The sequence below is a fragment of the Ruditapes philippinarum genome, unplaced genomic scaffold (genome assembly GCF_026571515.1).
Source record: "Ruditapes philippinarum isolate M1 unplaced genomic scaffold, ASM2657151v2 ctg226_1_1_1_1, whole genome shotgun sequence".
Classification (NCBI taxonomy): domain Eukaryota; kingdom Metazoa; phylum Mollusca; class Bivalvia; order Venerida; family Veneridae; genus Ruditapes; species Ruditapes philippinarum.
In genome coordinates, this window is record NW_026856455.1 from 1 (window position 1) to 17086 (window position 17086).

At 32.4% G+C, this 17086-nt stretch overlaps 1 protein-coding gene across 1 annotated transcript in view; it reads right to left on the reverse strand.

Moving 5' to 3' along the window:
- Positions 1 to 1048: 1048 nt before the first annotated feature.
- Positions 1049 to 17086, reverse strand: part of LOC132746591 (heat shock 70 kDa protein 12A-like) — a 30024-nt gene continuing 13986 nt past the window's right edge. Inside the window, exons 6-11 of the mRNA XM_060735790.1 lie at positions 11124 to 11335; positions 6676 to 6807; positions 5833 to 6033; positions 5085 to 5309; positions 4624 to 4780; positions 1049 to 4158 (exon numbers count right to left, since the gene is read on the reverse strand). Of these exons, the coding sequence (XP_060591773.1) occupies positions 3101 to 4158; positions 4624 to 4780; positions 5085 to 5309; positions 5833 to 6033; positions 6676 to 6807; positions 11124 to 11335 (1985 nt within the window). The 3' untranslated portion in view covers positions 1049 to 3100. The remainder of the gene's footprint in view (positions 4159 to 4623; positions 4781 to 5084; positions 5310 to 5832; positions 6034 to 6675; positions 6808 to 11123; positions 11336 to 17086) is intronic.

Below are 17086 nucleotides of genomic sequence, written 5' to 3' on the forward strand. Positions count from 1 at the left end.
CCGTATTTCAAACAGAATTGTTATTAACAGGAAAGGTCTATGGTATTAAGAATCATCCCTCCTATATGTACTGTAAAACTGGCTGGTAAATAAAAGTATATGTCGGTATGTTTGTTTGTCTGTATGCCTGTTTTCAGTATAATAGAAATAAACGAAGAGATAAATCAATTATGGAGAAGAATTTATTTTATATATATGCTCATCATTTCCACTTCTGAATTAGTGTAATTATTCTTACTACATGTGAAAATCAAATATATAAGCATGTACTCATTTTTGTTATTTATCTTTTCAATTTCTGATTATCATGTAGGTATTATTTATCAAATATGAAAATAACATATATCTTAACATGTTATAATACGTTATTTTAATTGAATCTGCTCTATTAAATATGTTATTAACTAACTTAATTAAGAAGTAATTAGATGCACCATTATATAGTAGTGTTATATTTTATAGCTAACACAATGTTTGACCTATAAAAAGGGACAAAATGAAAACTGGCATGAAAAGGTGTAAATTGAATTATATGATCAAATATTAGTTAATTAGCAATCGGCAGAAACAAATACCTTCGATCATTAACAAGACTTGACATTATCATAAACATGGTTGTATACAAATTCAACAATGTATATTTAAAAGGTTTCAAAAATAAAATATTTACAACAGTTAACAAAGTACATAATATCAAACATGTACAGTACAGAATAAAAGCTTTCAAAACCAAAACATAATTATGCAACAGAACAAAAAGTACTTACTATCAAACAAACAATTTCAATCATAACATAAGCTAACATTATGCTCATTTTCCGTTTAAATTTGTTTATCTACGTCTCATCCATGCATATTTACATAGTACAAAAAATTTATAAATACAAAAAAAAAGCATGGGCCCAAACATACTTGGCTGAATAACTTTTTAAAGATTTGTTGAAATATAAAAAGTGATACGATATGTACTGTAATACTAAAAAAAAATGAAAAAGAAGTCACGGTAAATGGAAATGAAATTTTTGACATTTTATTTTTGGTCCGTGAGTTATTAAGCATAATATAAAACTGGAAAAAAACAACAAACAATTATTGCAAAAGGTATCATAATTTTGACTTACACTCGCCAATTGCAGCTAAATGGGCATATTTTTACTTTAAGAAGAAAACACCCAATAAATGGTTATATTTTGTTACCCCTATAAAAAGAATTATCTACAATTCTAACACGACCCGCATTTTTCCCTATTGAACATAGAAGAACAGAAAGTGTGTGTTATTATGCAACAGATGCACAGTTTGACGTTCGATATTTAGACACGTGACGTAATCATTATACACGTGACGTAACCACTAAAAATCCGACGCGCTGGAAATAAGTTCGGAAACAAATCAGGCGCAATTTTGCTTAACTATCAAGTACCGAAACATTTATTTGTTATTGTCGTGTTAGAATCAAAATAATATATCCAAATCAGTGATTTTATCGCTTGATAACATCATTGTTTGTCGTTCGGATGCGCATCATTATATCACTCGGGCTACGCCCTCGTGATATAATTCCTCGCATCCGAACTCCAAACAGCGATGTTATTGAGCGATAAAATCACTGTTTGGGATATATTATTTCTTAAATTAAGTAATTTGGAAAAAAATAATTGAATCTATACACGTTGGGTCAAGTAATGTTTACAAGTTATTTAATACGGATATCATTTTTCTTAGGACAACAGAAAATAAAATGGTAATCTGATTCAATAACATTCAAATTACACAATTCACAAATGCGATGTCTGCAAATCTTCCAGTTTTAATTTCCATGTTTTGCGCTTGTGCTTATAATCTTGAATTTCTGTTTTTGTATTTGACTATACATTGTACTTTAAAACAAAAATGTTGTTTATGATAATTGTATTACAAAAGGTTTGACGAGGTATCAATATTGCATGCCAGTCTTGAAAATACATGCCAAACATTCTATGGTTGAAACACGCATTCTTTATTCTTTGTTTGAAAATATGAACATAACAAAATGTCTATACATAGGCATATCTAAAATTCAATATTTTACACCAATAATATAAAGATCTTTCATAATAACATACAAATGAAATCGACATTATTCTTCTATTAGTTTGTAGAAGTACACCCATGAAATATTTACAAAGTTGAGATAAAAAGAATTAAAGTAAATTAGAAATGAATTTATTGCTTTTAGTCGTATTCGTGCACCTGTTAGCCTTTTAATCAATTATAAAATACTAATGCGACTTGAATTGCAGTGAAGAAATATAATAATTACATTCTTTTTAAGATACTTTCTACTTTGGTAAAAATTGTTTCTACTTTGGTAAAAATTAAAATATTCCTTTATCTTCAAAAAAGGTAAGGAAAAATTAATTCATCTCATTTGCTCGATATAAAACATGACATTTAATACACGTGAATATTTTTTAGTTCTAGTAAATGTATTCATCCATAATGTACAGGTATGGATATCAATTTATTCAAGAATATGAACAAGTAAACATGCAGTTTCAAGCAATGACGCTACGAGAACCTTCTTATAAGAAACAAGGATGCATGTTTTTGCTAAATTGCAAACTAAATACTGACATCGAATGTTATTCGTATTTACATGAAATAAGCAAGCAAATCACGTGTACGTGTACGTGTAAAATTATGAAATTCTTGCGGAACTATTGCCAAACATTCACGCAGATCATGACATTTAATAATCATATAAACATTAACAAAATGTAATATATCACATATGAATAGATATCCATAATATAAAAGTCATGTAAATGGATATCCAAAATATTATATTTAAAGAGGCCTTAAGTTTTTATTTTCTGTTGAAAAAACAATTCTGTTTTGTTTCAAACTAAATATTTCAGTTATTTTATTTTGGTAAAGTGAATCTTATCACGGTTAAATTTTCTAGACAACATCCCGAGAGTTATTTATAAAGCATCAGTGACGTTTTTTATTCCTGTAAATAGAAGACGGGGAAACGATTCGTCCGCTTTACTAGTTTAAATATAAAGCTTAGACCGGTAGATTAGAGGTATCGACACACATATCATGTACTTCACATTTAAAGTACCGATAGATCAACATATTTCTCTTGTCCCGTCACTGTGTCTTTGACCCAAACCGTTAGTTCTGTGCATCCAAATACAAACTGAACCTTAAAAGGATTATCTTTTCCTTTCGTGTTTTGTACTGGAATTCTTATTTCGCCTATTTTCCTACTTCCCTCTTCATCTATATATAATGGGTGTTTTCTAGGCGATGTGTATATCCAAACCTCTAACTGCGATCCGCTGACTTCAGACGGGTAATACTCTTGTGTGTAAACTTTTGCTTCTGTCTTGTATTCCTCGCCAATTGTTGCATGCTTACTAAAGTAATCTTTGCAAAGGACAAAATCACCATGGACCTCCTTCTTCTCTGGTGGATCTAGCCCGGGCTCGAAATGCTTGAAAGCGCGTATCCCGTATGTATATTTACATACACGTGCTGTAATCATCTTTGGATTTTGCCCAAACAGAACTGCCCCCTTCAGTACAGCAAGACCAGCTTCCTCTGGTATCATCAAATTTAATCTTGGGAAAGTCTCTCTTACCTTAACTTGAAGCATCTCAGATTCACTGAAACCTCCCACCATGAGGATTTTGTCGATTCTATGCTCCCTTATAGAGCTGAAAAACTCCTTTGCCTTTTGACAAATTTCCGCACAAGCATCCGTAAAAAGATCCTTCATAACATCTGCATCGACTCGTAACTTACCATTTACAAATTTCACTTTACCCTTCAGACGTTGCGGAATACTAGGATTGTTAGCAATGTCTATATTGTTCAGTTCCTTGTATGTAGCTTCAAATGAAACAGGTAATTTAATAGTTTCTGTTCCAGATAAGTCAGGAGAAATTCTTCTCTTCTTTATTTCAAAGCTTTGCATCACATCAAAGTAATCCTCCCTGAAGCGTTGACAAATTACTTCCATAACATCTGGTCCAAATAAATCATTCAGCAACGAAATAAACTTTTCATCCACTTTCGTACCACCGCATTCTCCCCCATTGGCTTTTGCAAGCTCTCTTAAGGTACTGCCTTCCTGTATTTCATGTACAGTTATATCGACAGTTCCACCTGAAAATTGACAGAGGAATATAGGATGATAAGATAGACAAAAGGATATTGGATAAATAATAAGATAGACAAAAGGGAATACTATATAAGATAGGCAAAATATGTAGAATAATAAGATAGACAAACGGATATTGAATAATAAGAATCATATTCATCACTATCATGTATTATTTTGAAAATATTATGATTGATTTACAGTCTTATTATTGCAATATTGATTAAAAAATTACAGAACACATGCCATTATAATACTATAACATGCCTCCCAAAGCACTTATTCATTCTTTTCATACCCTTAAGGTTGTGAAATACCTTTAAAGCAATAAGGATAGATGTAATGTCTTAATGGGTTTATATTGATAAAAATATGTCCCTTTGACTTTTCTATTTATTTTTTATTTTACTTATTTAACATTTTCTTATAATCAAACGCATCCATGATTGTAACTTAGATAAGAGGCTTACCACCACAGTCAAGAATCATGTATTTGTCTCCAATGCTGAAACTTCGAATTTCTGCTTGACTGGCACCAGTCACTCTTTGCGCGGGTAAATATCTGCAAAACAGACTAGCTGCCTCGGGTTCCAGACTCAGTGAAACCATGTCTGTATGTATATTGGCCTGTAAAATACAATGTAGTCTAATTATCTGTTATTTGATTTGTTAAAATATAATTACATTTTCGTTTTCAATATTTGTATGGTTACATGAAAATGAATGGCCTAATTTGCTTTAAACAATGAAAAATATCATGTTTCAGTAAAATTGTGAGCTCAAGTTAAAGTATGTCTGCATACTCGCGAGCGCATATGTGCGTGCGTGTCTGCGCGTATGTGTGCGTGTCCGCGCGCGTGCGTTTGTATGTGATCAAAGCTATTAAAAAGTAATTTAGGACATACATGTATATTAATGTTTTGCTTCTTACATTAATTGCAGCCTCTCTCATGAACTGTTTTGCTGAATCTGTCCATATTGCTGGCACTGTGATTACCCAGTGTATATCCTGAGGTGTTATATCCATATACATGTAGTATTTTTCTAACGTTTTGATAAAGTGGTCTTTGAGGTATTTGAGACTTTCTGTAAACACAATCATAGCTGGCATGTTCATACCCTTGTCATCTCTAATAACTGTGTCACGCGACAAAGCCTAAAAAAAAAAAAACAAATACAATTCATTTTATATACATTTTATATAATTGTGTACACTATTACCTCTTTATAGATATATTCTGAAAACTTTTAAAGAATATATATTAATTTAAAGATATACTTTGCACAAATTTGATATTAGAAAATATTAAATTTTGATGATTGCTTCACTGTAATTTTGTAAATATAAAAAAAAGCATGTTTTGACTTCACGTGAATTAAAAATGGTATGATTAAAACCCAACAAACCATAAGTGGGCATTATATGAATGTACAGAGTCATTAAAAAAATGGCAGTTTTTTAATAGCACCAACTTTGCTTGACCTGTAATAGGGAACGCAGCTTCCCTTACATAGTTTATTCATTCTTTTATTCAAATTAAACATAATCATTAGGGATTTATAGATTTCAATAACTTTCTGTGAATAGAATATTTTACTCAAGGATTAGCATAGTTTATCTATAACCAAACAAACAGCATAATCAATTGAAAGACAATAACACTTCTTTTTCAGTTTACCTCTTCCTTATACAATGACATCTTAAATCGCTTAAAGAAGTACCAGTTGCACTCTTCACCATCTGCTGCAAGTTCGTTGTATTTTTGTTCAGCGTCATTACCAAAAGAATGGAACTGTTGATGTTTATCGAACAGAATACAAGTTGGTGTCTTGTGTAAAAGACCAGGTACCGAGGATTTCCAGTTGTTTGTTATGATTCTCTGTTGAGATAAAATTGTGATTATTTATTATTTATTTCTGTTTAAGAAACACACTTATGACTGAGTTAACCATTTTTGAAAGTATCTATTTAGGCTGATATGTCCCTCCTACACAATCGAACTATAATATATGTAAAAACTTTAAACTAAATCATTTCAGGACAAAATAAATTAAAATACAGTCAACCCTGTGTTAAAGACCACCTCTGAATAAAGATCACCCTGTAAATAAAGACCAACGTTTGACCAGCCTTAATTGATTAAAAAGAACATGGTACCCCTCCCCAAAAATAAGATAAAATAAATAAATAAATAATAATAATAATAATATATAAGCCCACTTGTTTATAAATACCATTTTCGGTCTCTCCCTTTTCTGGCCTTTGATCACATGTTTGACTGTACATTTTATCGCATCATTTTAATAACAGTGCGCATACATTTATACAGTTTAGGACAAAGTTGTAATCTGTAGAAGAAAACATGCCATTACTTTACTGGTATTCTACAGGTCAGCCTATTGGTATTGTAAGTACTAATTATATGCAAGAATATACTTACATTTTAATTTAAAAGCTGTTTGCACAGGCACAAATATTGAAGAATAATCATAATATCTCGAATCGATAATTTAAAATTTACCTGCAACGGATCAGTATTAAAGTCTGCACGAGTTTGAAATGCGTATCCAGAATATGTTGTTCCAATATCAATTGCAGCAACAAACATGCGTTCCTTAAGCGCTCCCGCGTGACTTGGAATTGAAGTTGGACCCTGAAAATAGAAAATGTATTAAATGTTACACTGGAAATCGAATCACATACTGAACTAGTGAAATAAAGATATACATGTATAGACAATGCAAAAGACAATAACTTGGATGGAAATGCTGGTAATATTATAAGTCGGGTATACAATAATCATATAACTACGCAGCTTATTTATAAAAATCGTGCAATATTTAGGGGAAAGGAGTTGTTGATTTTTAAACCGTTCTCTTATCATTATGGTATAAAAGTTGTTCATTTTTTACAGCGTTATCCTATCATTTTGGGAAAACGTTCATTTTGAGAGCGTTATCTTTTTATTGTTTAAAAAAGTTGTTCATTTTTAAACGCGTTATCATATTATAATAGAAATTAATTGTTCATTTTGAGAGCGGTATTGTATCATTTTGGGAAAAAGTTGTTCAATTTTTTTACAGCGTTATCCTATCATTTTGGGAAAACGTTGTTCATTTTAAGAGCGTTATCCTTTTATTATGGAAAAAGGTGTTCATTTTTAAGCATGTTATCCTATCATAATGGAAAAATAATTGTTCATTTTGAGAGCGTTAATTATTGTATCAGTTTGGGAAAAAGTTGTTCATTTTTTTACAGCGTTATCCTATCATTTAGGGAAAACGTTGTTCATTTTGAGAGCGTTATAATTTTATTATGGAGAAAGTTGTTCATTTTAAGAGCAATACCCTATTATAATGGAAATTAATGGTTCATTTTGAGAGCGTTATTCTATCAGTTTTGGAAAACGTTGTTACTTTTTTTACAGCGTTATCCTATCATTTTGGGAAAAAGTTGTTCATCTTTAAACCGTTCTTTTATCATTATGGTTAAAAAGTTGTTCATTTTAAGAGCGTAATTCTATCATTTTTGGAAAAAATTGTCCATTTTTACAGTGTTTATCCTATCATTTTGGGAAAAAGTTGTTTAATTTTTTACAGCGTTTTCCTATCATTAAAGGAAAACGTTGTTTATTTTCAGAGCGTCATCCTATTATAATGGAAAATAATTGTTTATTTTGAGAGCGTTATTGTATCATTTTGGGAAAAACTTGTTCAATTTTTACAGCGTTATCCTATCATTTTGAGAAAAAAGTGTTCATTTTGAGAGCTATGACAAAAGGTGTTCATTTTCAAAGCATTATCCTTCCATTATGCACTGTTTCACTTTAGATGCGTTGTTATAATTACGTGCTCCAAACTATGTTTAAAGGGATTCAACTGATGTTTTTTGACAGGACGGGACTGGAAATAATTTTCCGACAATTATGTTTCATTTGATGTTAGTCTTGACCAATAATTTTTGTTCAGATCAATCGCTCACTCAGATTTTTTTAGAATAGTAATTCTAATCATTAAAAATTGCCCAAACTTGAAATGCGTTGCTTTTGACTCCAAATAGGATACGAACAGCACAACAAAACGATTTTCAATTTATTTCTGATCATATTTCTTAATTTTCGTTTGCATATGTTTCTGCTTTAAGTGCCCAACTTGATCTATGCAAAAAAGAAATAAAAACTAATCTAATAAGTTTTGATGCTTTCGGACCTCAGCGTAGTTCCTTTAAGAAGCTGATTTATAATTATAGCGGACGTATTATATAAGTGACGAATATTGTTACATATTGTCGCTTTAAACAAAGAAGTCGTATGTAGACCTCAAAATCAATATGGGTCATCTAATGGTCATGACTCATCTCCATGCCAAATATCAAGACTATGGGTCAAAGGAATCTTATTTTTTCAAAGTCATTGGGTTGACCAGCTTTTCTTTAGTCAAGGCCCTTCTGACCTGATGACAGGGGTCATCTACTCAACATGACTAACCTACATGTCAAATATGAAGACTGTGGGTCAAAGGAATCTTAAGTTATTGGGCGGACAATCTTTTTACAATCAAGGCCCCTGTGACCTTGACCTTTGACCCAGCAACCTCAAAATCAATATCGGTCATCTACTCATCATGACTAACCTCCATGCTATATATGAAGGCAGTGGGTCTAAGGAATCTTAAGTTTTTGGGCGGACAAGGAAAAACCGACGGACGGCCGGATCGCCGGACGGACAAGCTGATTCCAGTTTACCCCCATTACAACTTTGTTATGCGGGGGTATAAAAATGCAAGTATTTTCTATCAATCTATCTTAAAGGTGCATTCTTCCTCAGAAATGAACAAATTGAAATGGCTAACATAAATTTATTAAAGTTTTTTTACTGGTTCAGTGTTGTTATATTTTCAGGTCCCTTGGGATCATTAATGCCAGATCTTTTAAGTGTTGAAAATTGAGTACCGCTCAAGTCGGTGCTGGGGGTGTGACGAATGTTGCACTTTTTCATTATCCCTGCCTCATGTACAGCCTCTTTAAAACCGAGTTTGCATTTTTCATGTAATTTTGCTTATTTAAATGCTCACTAAACGGATCACTTTTTTCCAAATATAAGAACGTGATAGAAGAGTGTCTTCCAAACAAAATACTTAAACACTATAACTATACTAATGTGTAGGTAATTGATGATATATGCTTATTTCGGTGTTACGGATATGGGAACTAATCTGCAGTTTCCATGATCAATAAAACTGCGACAGCAGCATTGTCAATTTTACCGTTTTAAGCATTCTTTAGGGAATCTTATTTACGCTATTTCGAGGTAGATCTTGCTTTGTCTTTAAAGGGTAAATATGTTTATATGCTAGTATTATTGACCTTGTACATTGATTTCCTAATAGTAATGATTGTCCTTTAAACGGTTTAATATTTGAAAATGAATCTTAAAAGTAAAATGGTGCCCCGTATTTAACTTAAACTTCAATGAGATGATATATATGTTTTGTGCCTTCAGTATCATTTTTCATTTGTAGAAACAGATCTTGCTCCAGGGGTTATCTTAGTTTATAAAGGGATAAAACTCTGTCAACATCTATGCTAGTGTTATTGGTGTTTAACAGTGACCCACAGTGACCAAACGTGTCTCGAGTTTTCGATTATTAAGGAAGTGCAAGCAAAGCAAGAGAACAATCCCATTCCCGAAATACAGGCTAGTAAGATAATTCCATCTTTTTTTGATAATTGAGCTAAAAGTCAACATTTCAACATTTAGCTCCAGGTGCAGGGTATTATCCATGAAAGACAAAGCGTGTCATTTCAAACCAATACAAGGTATGGTGTGAACTTACAATTAGAATACGCAAGCTACGTACACCTGTATCTCGTTCATAATACCCCACCCACTTTGAATACGTTTTCGGACAGAGATATTTATTCAGATTTGGTATAATGCAGTCATTCAAATAATGTGAAGATTCATTTTCGAACCTGCAAAAGGCGAAATCATAAACATTATTTTGTTAATATAGCAAACAAATTATGACTTTTACATGACTTTTAAAGATATGCCTAGATTTATCCGAGATAAGTTGTGAACCGCTATTAAAGCCGCGGTCTCACTTACTTCCGGCAGACTAGCACCATCCCGGTCAGATACCGGGATGGTCCGGGACGATCCGGGGTGCAATTATTGTTGCGGTCACACTAACCCCGGCATCACTACGGTAGTTCCCAACTAACTACCCAGGATGCGGTCCGGATCATCCAGGCAGAGCCCATTCATTCCGGTGCTTCTCCGGTCGTTCCCGGATGACGCCGGAAGAGCCCCGGTTGACCCAGGCAGAGCCCCGGTCGATCCAGACAGAGCCCGGCAGAGCCCAGCAGAGCCCAGGACGATCCAGGCAGAGCCCCGGTAGAACCCCGGTGGATTAAAAACGCGCTAAAATTATAACATTGATTCATAATTTTTATTTAATATAATATCTATTGTTCCTGAGTTTTAGTAATTCATGATGATTTTCTGAAAAATCCTTATGGCAGACTGGTTAGAAGGGAATGGGGAGGGTTTTTATTCAAACAAGTGCAATCATCGCAAATTGTCGTGATTCTTTTGAAATGAGCCGGGTTTTGCCGGGGCTCTACCGGGATCAACCGTAGCTACATCGGTATCCTTCGGGGCTCTGCCGGCATCCTCAGGGGCTCTGACGCATTCACCGGGGCTCTGTCAGCATTCACCGGGTTTCTACCGTAGCTCTACCGGCTATATAATTCCCCGGATCATCCAAGTTTGGAACGGCAGAGCTACAGGGCTTCCCCGGTGTAACCCCGGTCGTTCCCGGCAGAGCTAAGTATGAAGCCGGCAAAGTATACTTCCCGGATCATCCCGGACCACTCCGGTGATATTAAATATTTTATTCCATCCGGGGTTGAATGCCGGATGTTCCCGGATCATCCAGGACGTTGTCACCAGAGTTACGGATGTACCCTTGTTGTTCCAGGTCGTATCCTGGTCGTTCCCGGATCACCTCGGACGTCTACCGGGGCTCTGCCGGGATGTAAGTGAGACTGTAGCTTTAGACTGGGAGTAGATGTATCCTCTTCTTCACAAAGTGCTGCCTTTCTTCTTGATTGTTTAGATTGACTTTCTTCTTCCACTTTGGCATTTTCGTCCACAACTGATGAGTCACGTTGTTGTGCTATAAAGAAAAAACAGAATAGAGTAATGTCAGTTAATATACCTGCACAGAAGAATGACAAACAAAATGTTTTACTAATCAGAAACATCAGTGCCCTCATATTTGTCATCTAAATATTAAGGCACTGAATGACAAGGAACAATTTTTATTGCCATCTAGATTTGAGCCGGGATGACCTTTATTCAAATTTGAGCAAGAAATTATTTAAAGCTGCATGAAAGCGTAAAAATCTATTTCTTAGCACTAGTGTCCTTGACATAAATGACCCCTTACCCCATTATAAACACGATTTAATTGAATCTGTATATGAAAAGGGCAACATCCCAACCACCCTTTAAGGCACAAAATACCTAGACAGCAAATGCAGTACTTATAAATAATATATGACAAACTTAATAATAAAGTTTAAAACGTTATTCCACAGGTATACGCGTTAAGCTTTGTGAATAACTTGCTTGCGGAGTGTTCAAATATCAATGCAGCTAGAATCTTAAATTGTTTATTACTGAGAAAATCATGAGGAAAAAAAAGCTTATCCACGTTTGCTTTAAATTGATACCACGTTCATTAAGATCCGTGCTGTTCAGCTGCGTTAATACATTGTCGCTATATATTGTCTACTCGTATACTGTAATACATGAGCCGCCACCGCTCGACATTTTTGTACTTAAAGAAATAAAAAAAAGTTTAAATAAAATCTTTAAAAAGAAAATTAAAGCTAAAAATAAGTTTTTTTTTTCTTTTCAAATTTAATTTTAAATAGGAAGTCTAGTCACATTTGGTGCTTTGTCTAAGTATGAATAATTACTTTAATGTTCAATGATCAGTTACTGTGTACATGGTTCAACTTTCTAGTTGTACATCATAAGACAAAAAATAGATCACTTCATCATATTATCTAGGTAAGCTGATATCAAAGTTCAATTTTAGATCTTCTTTTTTTTGCAGATTTCATAGCTTTATATCAAAAGACAAGAAAGAAGATCTTTTCGTTTATTTATCTAGGTCAGCTGAAATTTAAGTTCAATTCTACATCTAAAAATGTGCACATGGACCAAATTATATAGCTGCATATCAAAGGACAAAAGAATAAGGTCACTTTGTCAAATCATCTAGGTCAGCCGATCAAAGTTCATTTTACACATTTATCTCGGCAAAAGATCCAATTTTCATAGCTGTACACCAATGGACAAGCAATTAGGTCACTTCATCAAATTATCTAGGTAAGCTGATCAAAGTTTGATTGTACATCTTAAACTGAGCACATGGTCTAAATTTCATACCTCTACGTCAAAGGACAAGAAAGTAGGACACATTGTAAAATAATATAGATCAGCTGATATAAAGATCAATTAAAGGTCAAGATCACATCTAAATTATTAAATATGTTTGTTTGGTCACAGATCTTTGTTTGTCCAAGTATAAATCCAATCCATTTATAGATAACAGAATTATGTCAATTTAACCAAAATTCAATAATTTGACCAAGAGAGTTTACGCCAGTAAAAAACAATAGCATTATATTATTTGACCCTGATGGTCAAGGCCCAAGGCGAATTAAAGGTCAACATCTCATCTAAATTATTCAATTTGTTTATTTGGTTGTTTAAGTACATGGTAAATATATAGAGGTATTTGTTTGTTTGTGCGTAAGATGAAATTTTATTTCATCGTGTGGGCTTTAAAAACAGTATTCTTACGAGTGGCGTAGCCACGAGTGAGAATACTGTTTTTAAAGTTCACGAGGTGAAATAAAATTACATTTTACACAATAAACAAACAAATTTTCTTTTTATTTTATGCTTAAAAACAAGTTAAAACGAAATTTCCATAAAGTATTTACAAGCAGCTATCTACTATCTTCATCATAAACCATGGTATCTAATAAATATCCACAAAAAGAAATGACGTCGGAACTTAAACGTAAAATCGAAAAACTAGCGGAAAAACAGATGAAAAGCAGTATGCATGCTCATTTCCTTCAAAATTGCATTGACATGGAATGTATTTTCAAAGGATTACAACTGAATCTTAAAGTCTACGTTGGCGATGACTTCACAGAATTACAACAATCCATAGACATTCTACTAAACAGAACAGTTTTAGAAATATGCGAACGTGTAAAGACCGCTCACCAGCAGAAATGTATTACAATTGGTTGTGAGATGGAAAAATTACGTAATGATCTTCTACACAAACAAAATGTAAATATTTTTGACTTTGACACCGAATTATTCGAGAGAACAGAAACAAAAAAGAACAAAATCGTGGAGAAGCAAAATAAAAAATTAAACAATCTTCAGGAAAAGAAAAAAACATCACAAGATACGATTTGTACCAAGGAAACTGTACTTGAAAACAAAATTGATAAAAAGAACAACAATATGAGTAAAAAGAAGCAAAAAGCTGTCAAAAACAACAAGAGACAAGAAAAGAAAAAAGAAAATCGTCGAATCTCCGAAGCCCCAAGTCCTAATGCCACATCCGATGATAATTACGAACAAACTGGTCCAAAAAAGTCACCAAAAGAGTATCACCGAATGACATCAACAATGAAAATCCAAAAAACTCTTCATCCCCGGGCACAAAGAACCACACATATGCGGAAGCCGTAAAAATGGGGAAAACAACATCGACATTAGCAACAACATCAACAACAACGATGCACAAAACCCTATTGAATCTTCTATCAACTATTCAAACACTCCTGGAGAAAAACACTATACAAAACGAAACAGACGATTTATTAGAACAACAGACAAGAATAAATGGAAACGAGAAAAGAAAAGAATTCGGAAAATCAAACGAGGGAAAAAAACGGTATTAAATCTTTCTTCTAGAAAATTAACACAAACTGATTACATTCTGTTAGGTAAAGGATTGAAATTTTGCCCAAAACCCAAATCACATGATAAAATTAAACTTGCTGAAGAAACTTATAATTTTGCAAGACGGCTTAGACTAAAAGAATACTTTTATGAAAATAATGATAAAAGTGAACATAAGGAATTCAAACAAATGCCATTCTTTAATAAACGTAAGTCTACATTTATTCCCCCTAACGGCCGTGATACTTATTTAGACTTTTATATAGAAGCTATTACACAAGAAATTCTTAAAAATAATGACAAGAAACTATACCGCACAAATATTTCTAAAGAAGAATTGAACTCACTACGTTCACTTTGCAAAGATGAATCTATCATTATTAAAAAAGCAGATAAATCAAATAAATTATGATAGTTATAATGAACAAAATTGACTATATTCATGAAGTGGAACGCCAATTGAATAATAATAAATATTACTCAAACTGAGACAATAACCCGTCTCAGGAAATAAAACTTAATATTCAAAACTGTATAAACGAGATATCGGAAATAAACAGTAACATAACTAGCGAATTTGACATTTTTCCAGACATCATAAGAACGCCCCAATTTTATATCTTGCCCAAAATTCATAAAGATTATAATGAAAGTCTACCCATAGGATATCCAGGCAGACCAATTGTTTCTGCATGCAATAGTTTTACAGAAAATATTTCAAAATACCTTGACTTTATATTACAACCATATATGAAATCATTACCGTCGTATGTGAAAGATACCTCTGACTTTTTGCGAAAATTAAAATCTTTACCTAAACTTTCAAAAGATTCAGTACTTGTTACTTTGGATGTAACTTCACTGTATACAAATATCCCACATGAAGATGGGATAGCTGCTTGTAAATACTTTCTTGATAATGAAAAATGTGGTAGTAAATTATCAACGGAGGAAATATGCACTCTTCTTAAATTGACACTTAAAAGTAATCATTTTCAATTTAATAATGAAAATTATTTACAAATTTTAGGTACCGCTATGGGTAGTTCTATGGTCCCTACATACGCATGGCTATTCATGGGTAAATTAGAATCTGATTTTTTAAACAGGTATGACCTTAAACCTACGACTTGGCTCCGCTTTCTAGATGATATATTTATGATATGGGATCATTCTATAAGTGCCTTACATGATTTCATAATCAAATTAAATACATGTCACCCAACAATTAAATTTACATATAATATATCGAAAGAAAATATGTCATTTCTTGATGTTAAGATTCTTAAAAATGAAAATTGTACTTTATCAACAGAAATTCATATAAAACCTACAGATGTCCATCAATATCTGGAGTATAACTCATGCCACCCTAATAAATGTAAAGAGGGTATACCATACAGCCAAGCTAAACGTTACAGACGTATCATTTCAGACAATGATAAATTTCATTAATGTCTAATAAATTTAGAATCTTTTTTCAAGATCAGAAATTATCCTGATAGCAAGCTGAAATCTGCTTTTGCAAAAGTAAAATATTCAACCCAAGAAGAAGCTCTGGAAAATAACCAAAATATAACAGAGCAGCAAAAAATCATACCATTTGTTATCCCATATAATCCGTCTCTTCCCCATCTTGGTCTTATAATAAATAAATACTGGGATCTTTTAATGTTGTCAGAAAATGACAGTGTTAAACATTTACATAATCATAAACCAATCTTAGCATACAGCCGTCCCAAAAATCTTCAAGATTCCCTTACCCATTCAACTCTAAATAAACGGATTATGAACGGTAAAACTAATAAGTGTAATAGAAAAAGATGTACTCACTGTAAAAATATTGAAGAAAACAGTAAATTCACAAGTACAAATACTGGAGAAACATTCGAAATGCATTTTGATGGAAATTGTACTTCTAGTGACGTGATTTATTTAATTACTTGTAAAAAATGTAAAATACAGTATGTCGGCCAAACCCATCAACAGGTATCAAAAAGAATGAACAGCCATAAATTTTTGATATAAGAAGTAATAATCATCCCAATTTTTCTTCTAATGTTGCAATTCATTTCAATTCCGAAGATCACTCACTTGATGACTTTTCCTTTATGCCGATTGATAAACTTCATGATAATATGGGGAGACTTTTGAAAGAGACATACTGGATACATAAGTTAGAAACATTTTACCCGAAGGGTTTGAATGCAAAAAGTGCTTTACAAATTTTAAAATCATTTTCAAGTAGATCTAAATATACTTGCAACTTTTTACAAACTCGTCAATATTTTTTTTAGTACATATCGGCATAAAAAGACTGTTCTATTTTAGTAGTCATCCACTGTATCTAAAAATGTTATTAATTTATTTAAATCTATACAAATACATTATTTATGTCGATGATATAAGTATTTAATTACCTCCCTTTATTCACGCATACTTTTGATTGTTACTTTTATATACTACATTATTCGTAATGTATTCATATGAATTTTCATTATTTCATATAACATAAATTGATTTTGAGCATAATACCATATTTTGAATAGATAATAGATAGATCATTTTCATTTTATTTGATAGCTTTATAAAATATACTGATTGATAAATATGTTTCTAAATTATTATCTCCCTTTTTTACAATTTTCAACATGTGATTAAAGCACATTTTTTCGAATTCTAAACTTTCACATAAGTAACTGTTGTTTTCATACTTGTTGTAATTATTTACTAGCCTAGTTTCTCTATGAAAATATATGTATCTTTTGGTCCAATTATTTTATGTAATTATTCCTTTCGAAAATTATATATGCTATGTTTTTTAAAAAAAAAATACATTTATATATACATATGCACATGTTTTATTGTAATACTTATTGTAATATTATTACGTTCCTTTTACGCGCCAATTGTAACGTCTATT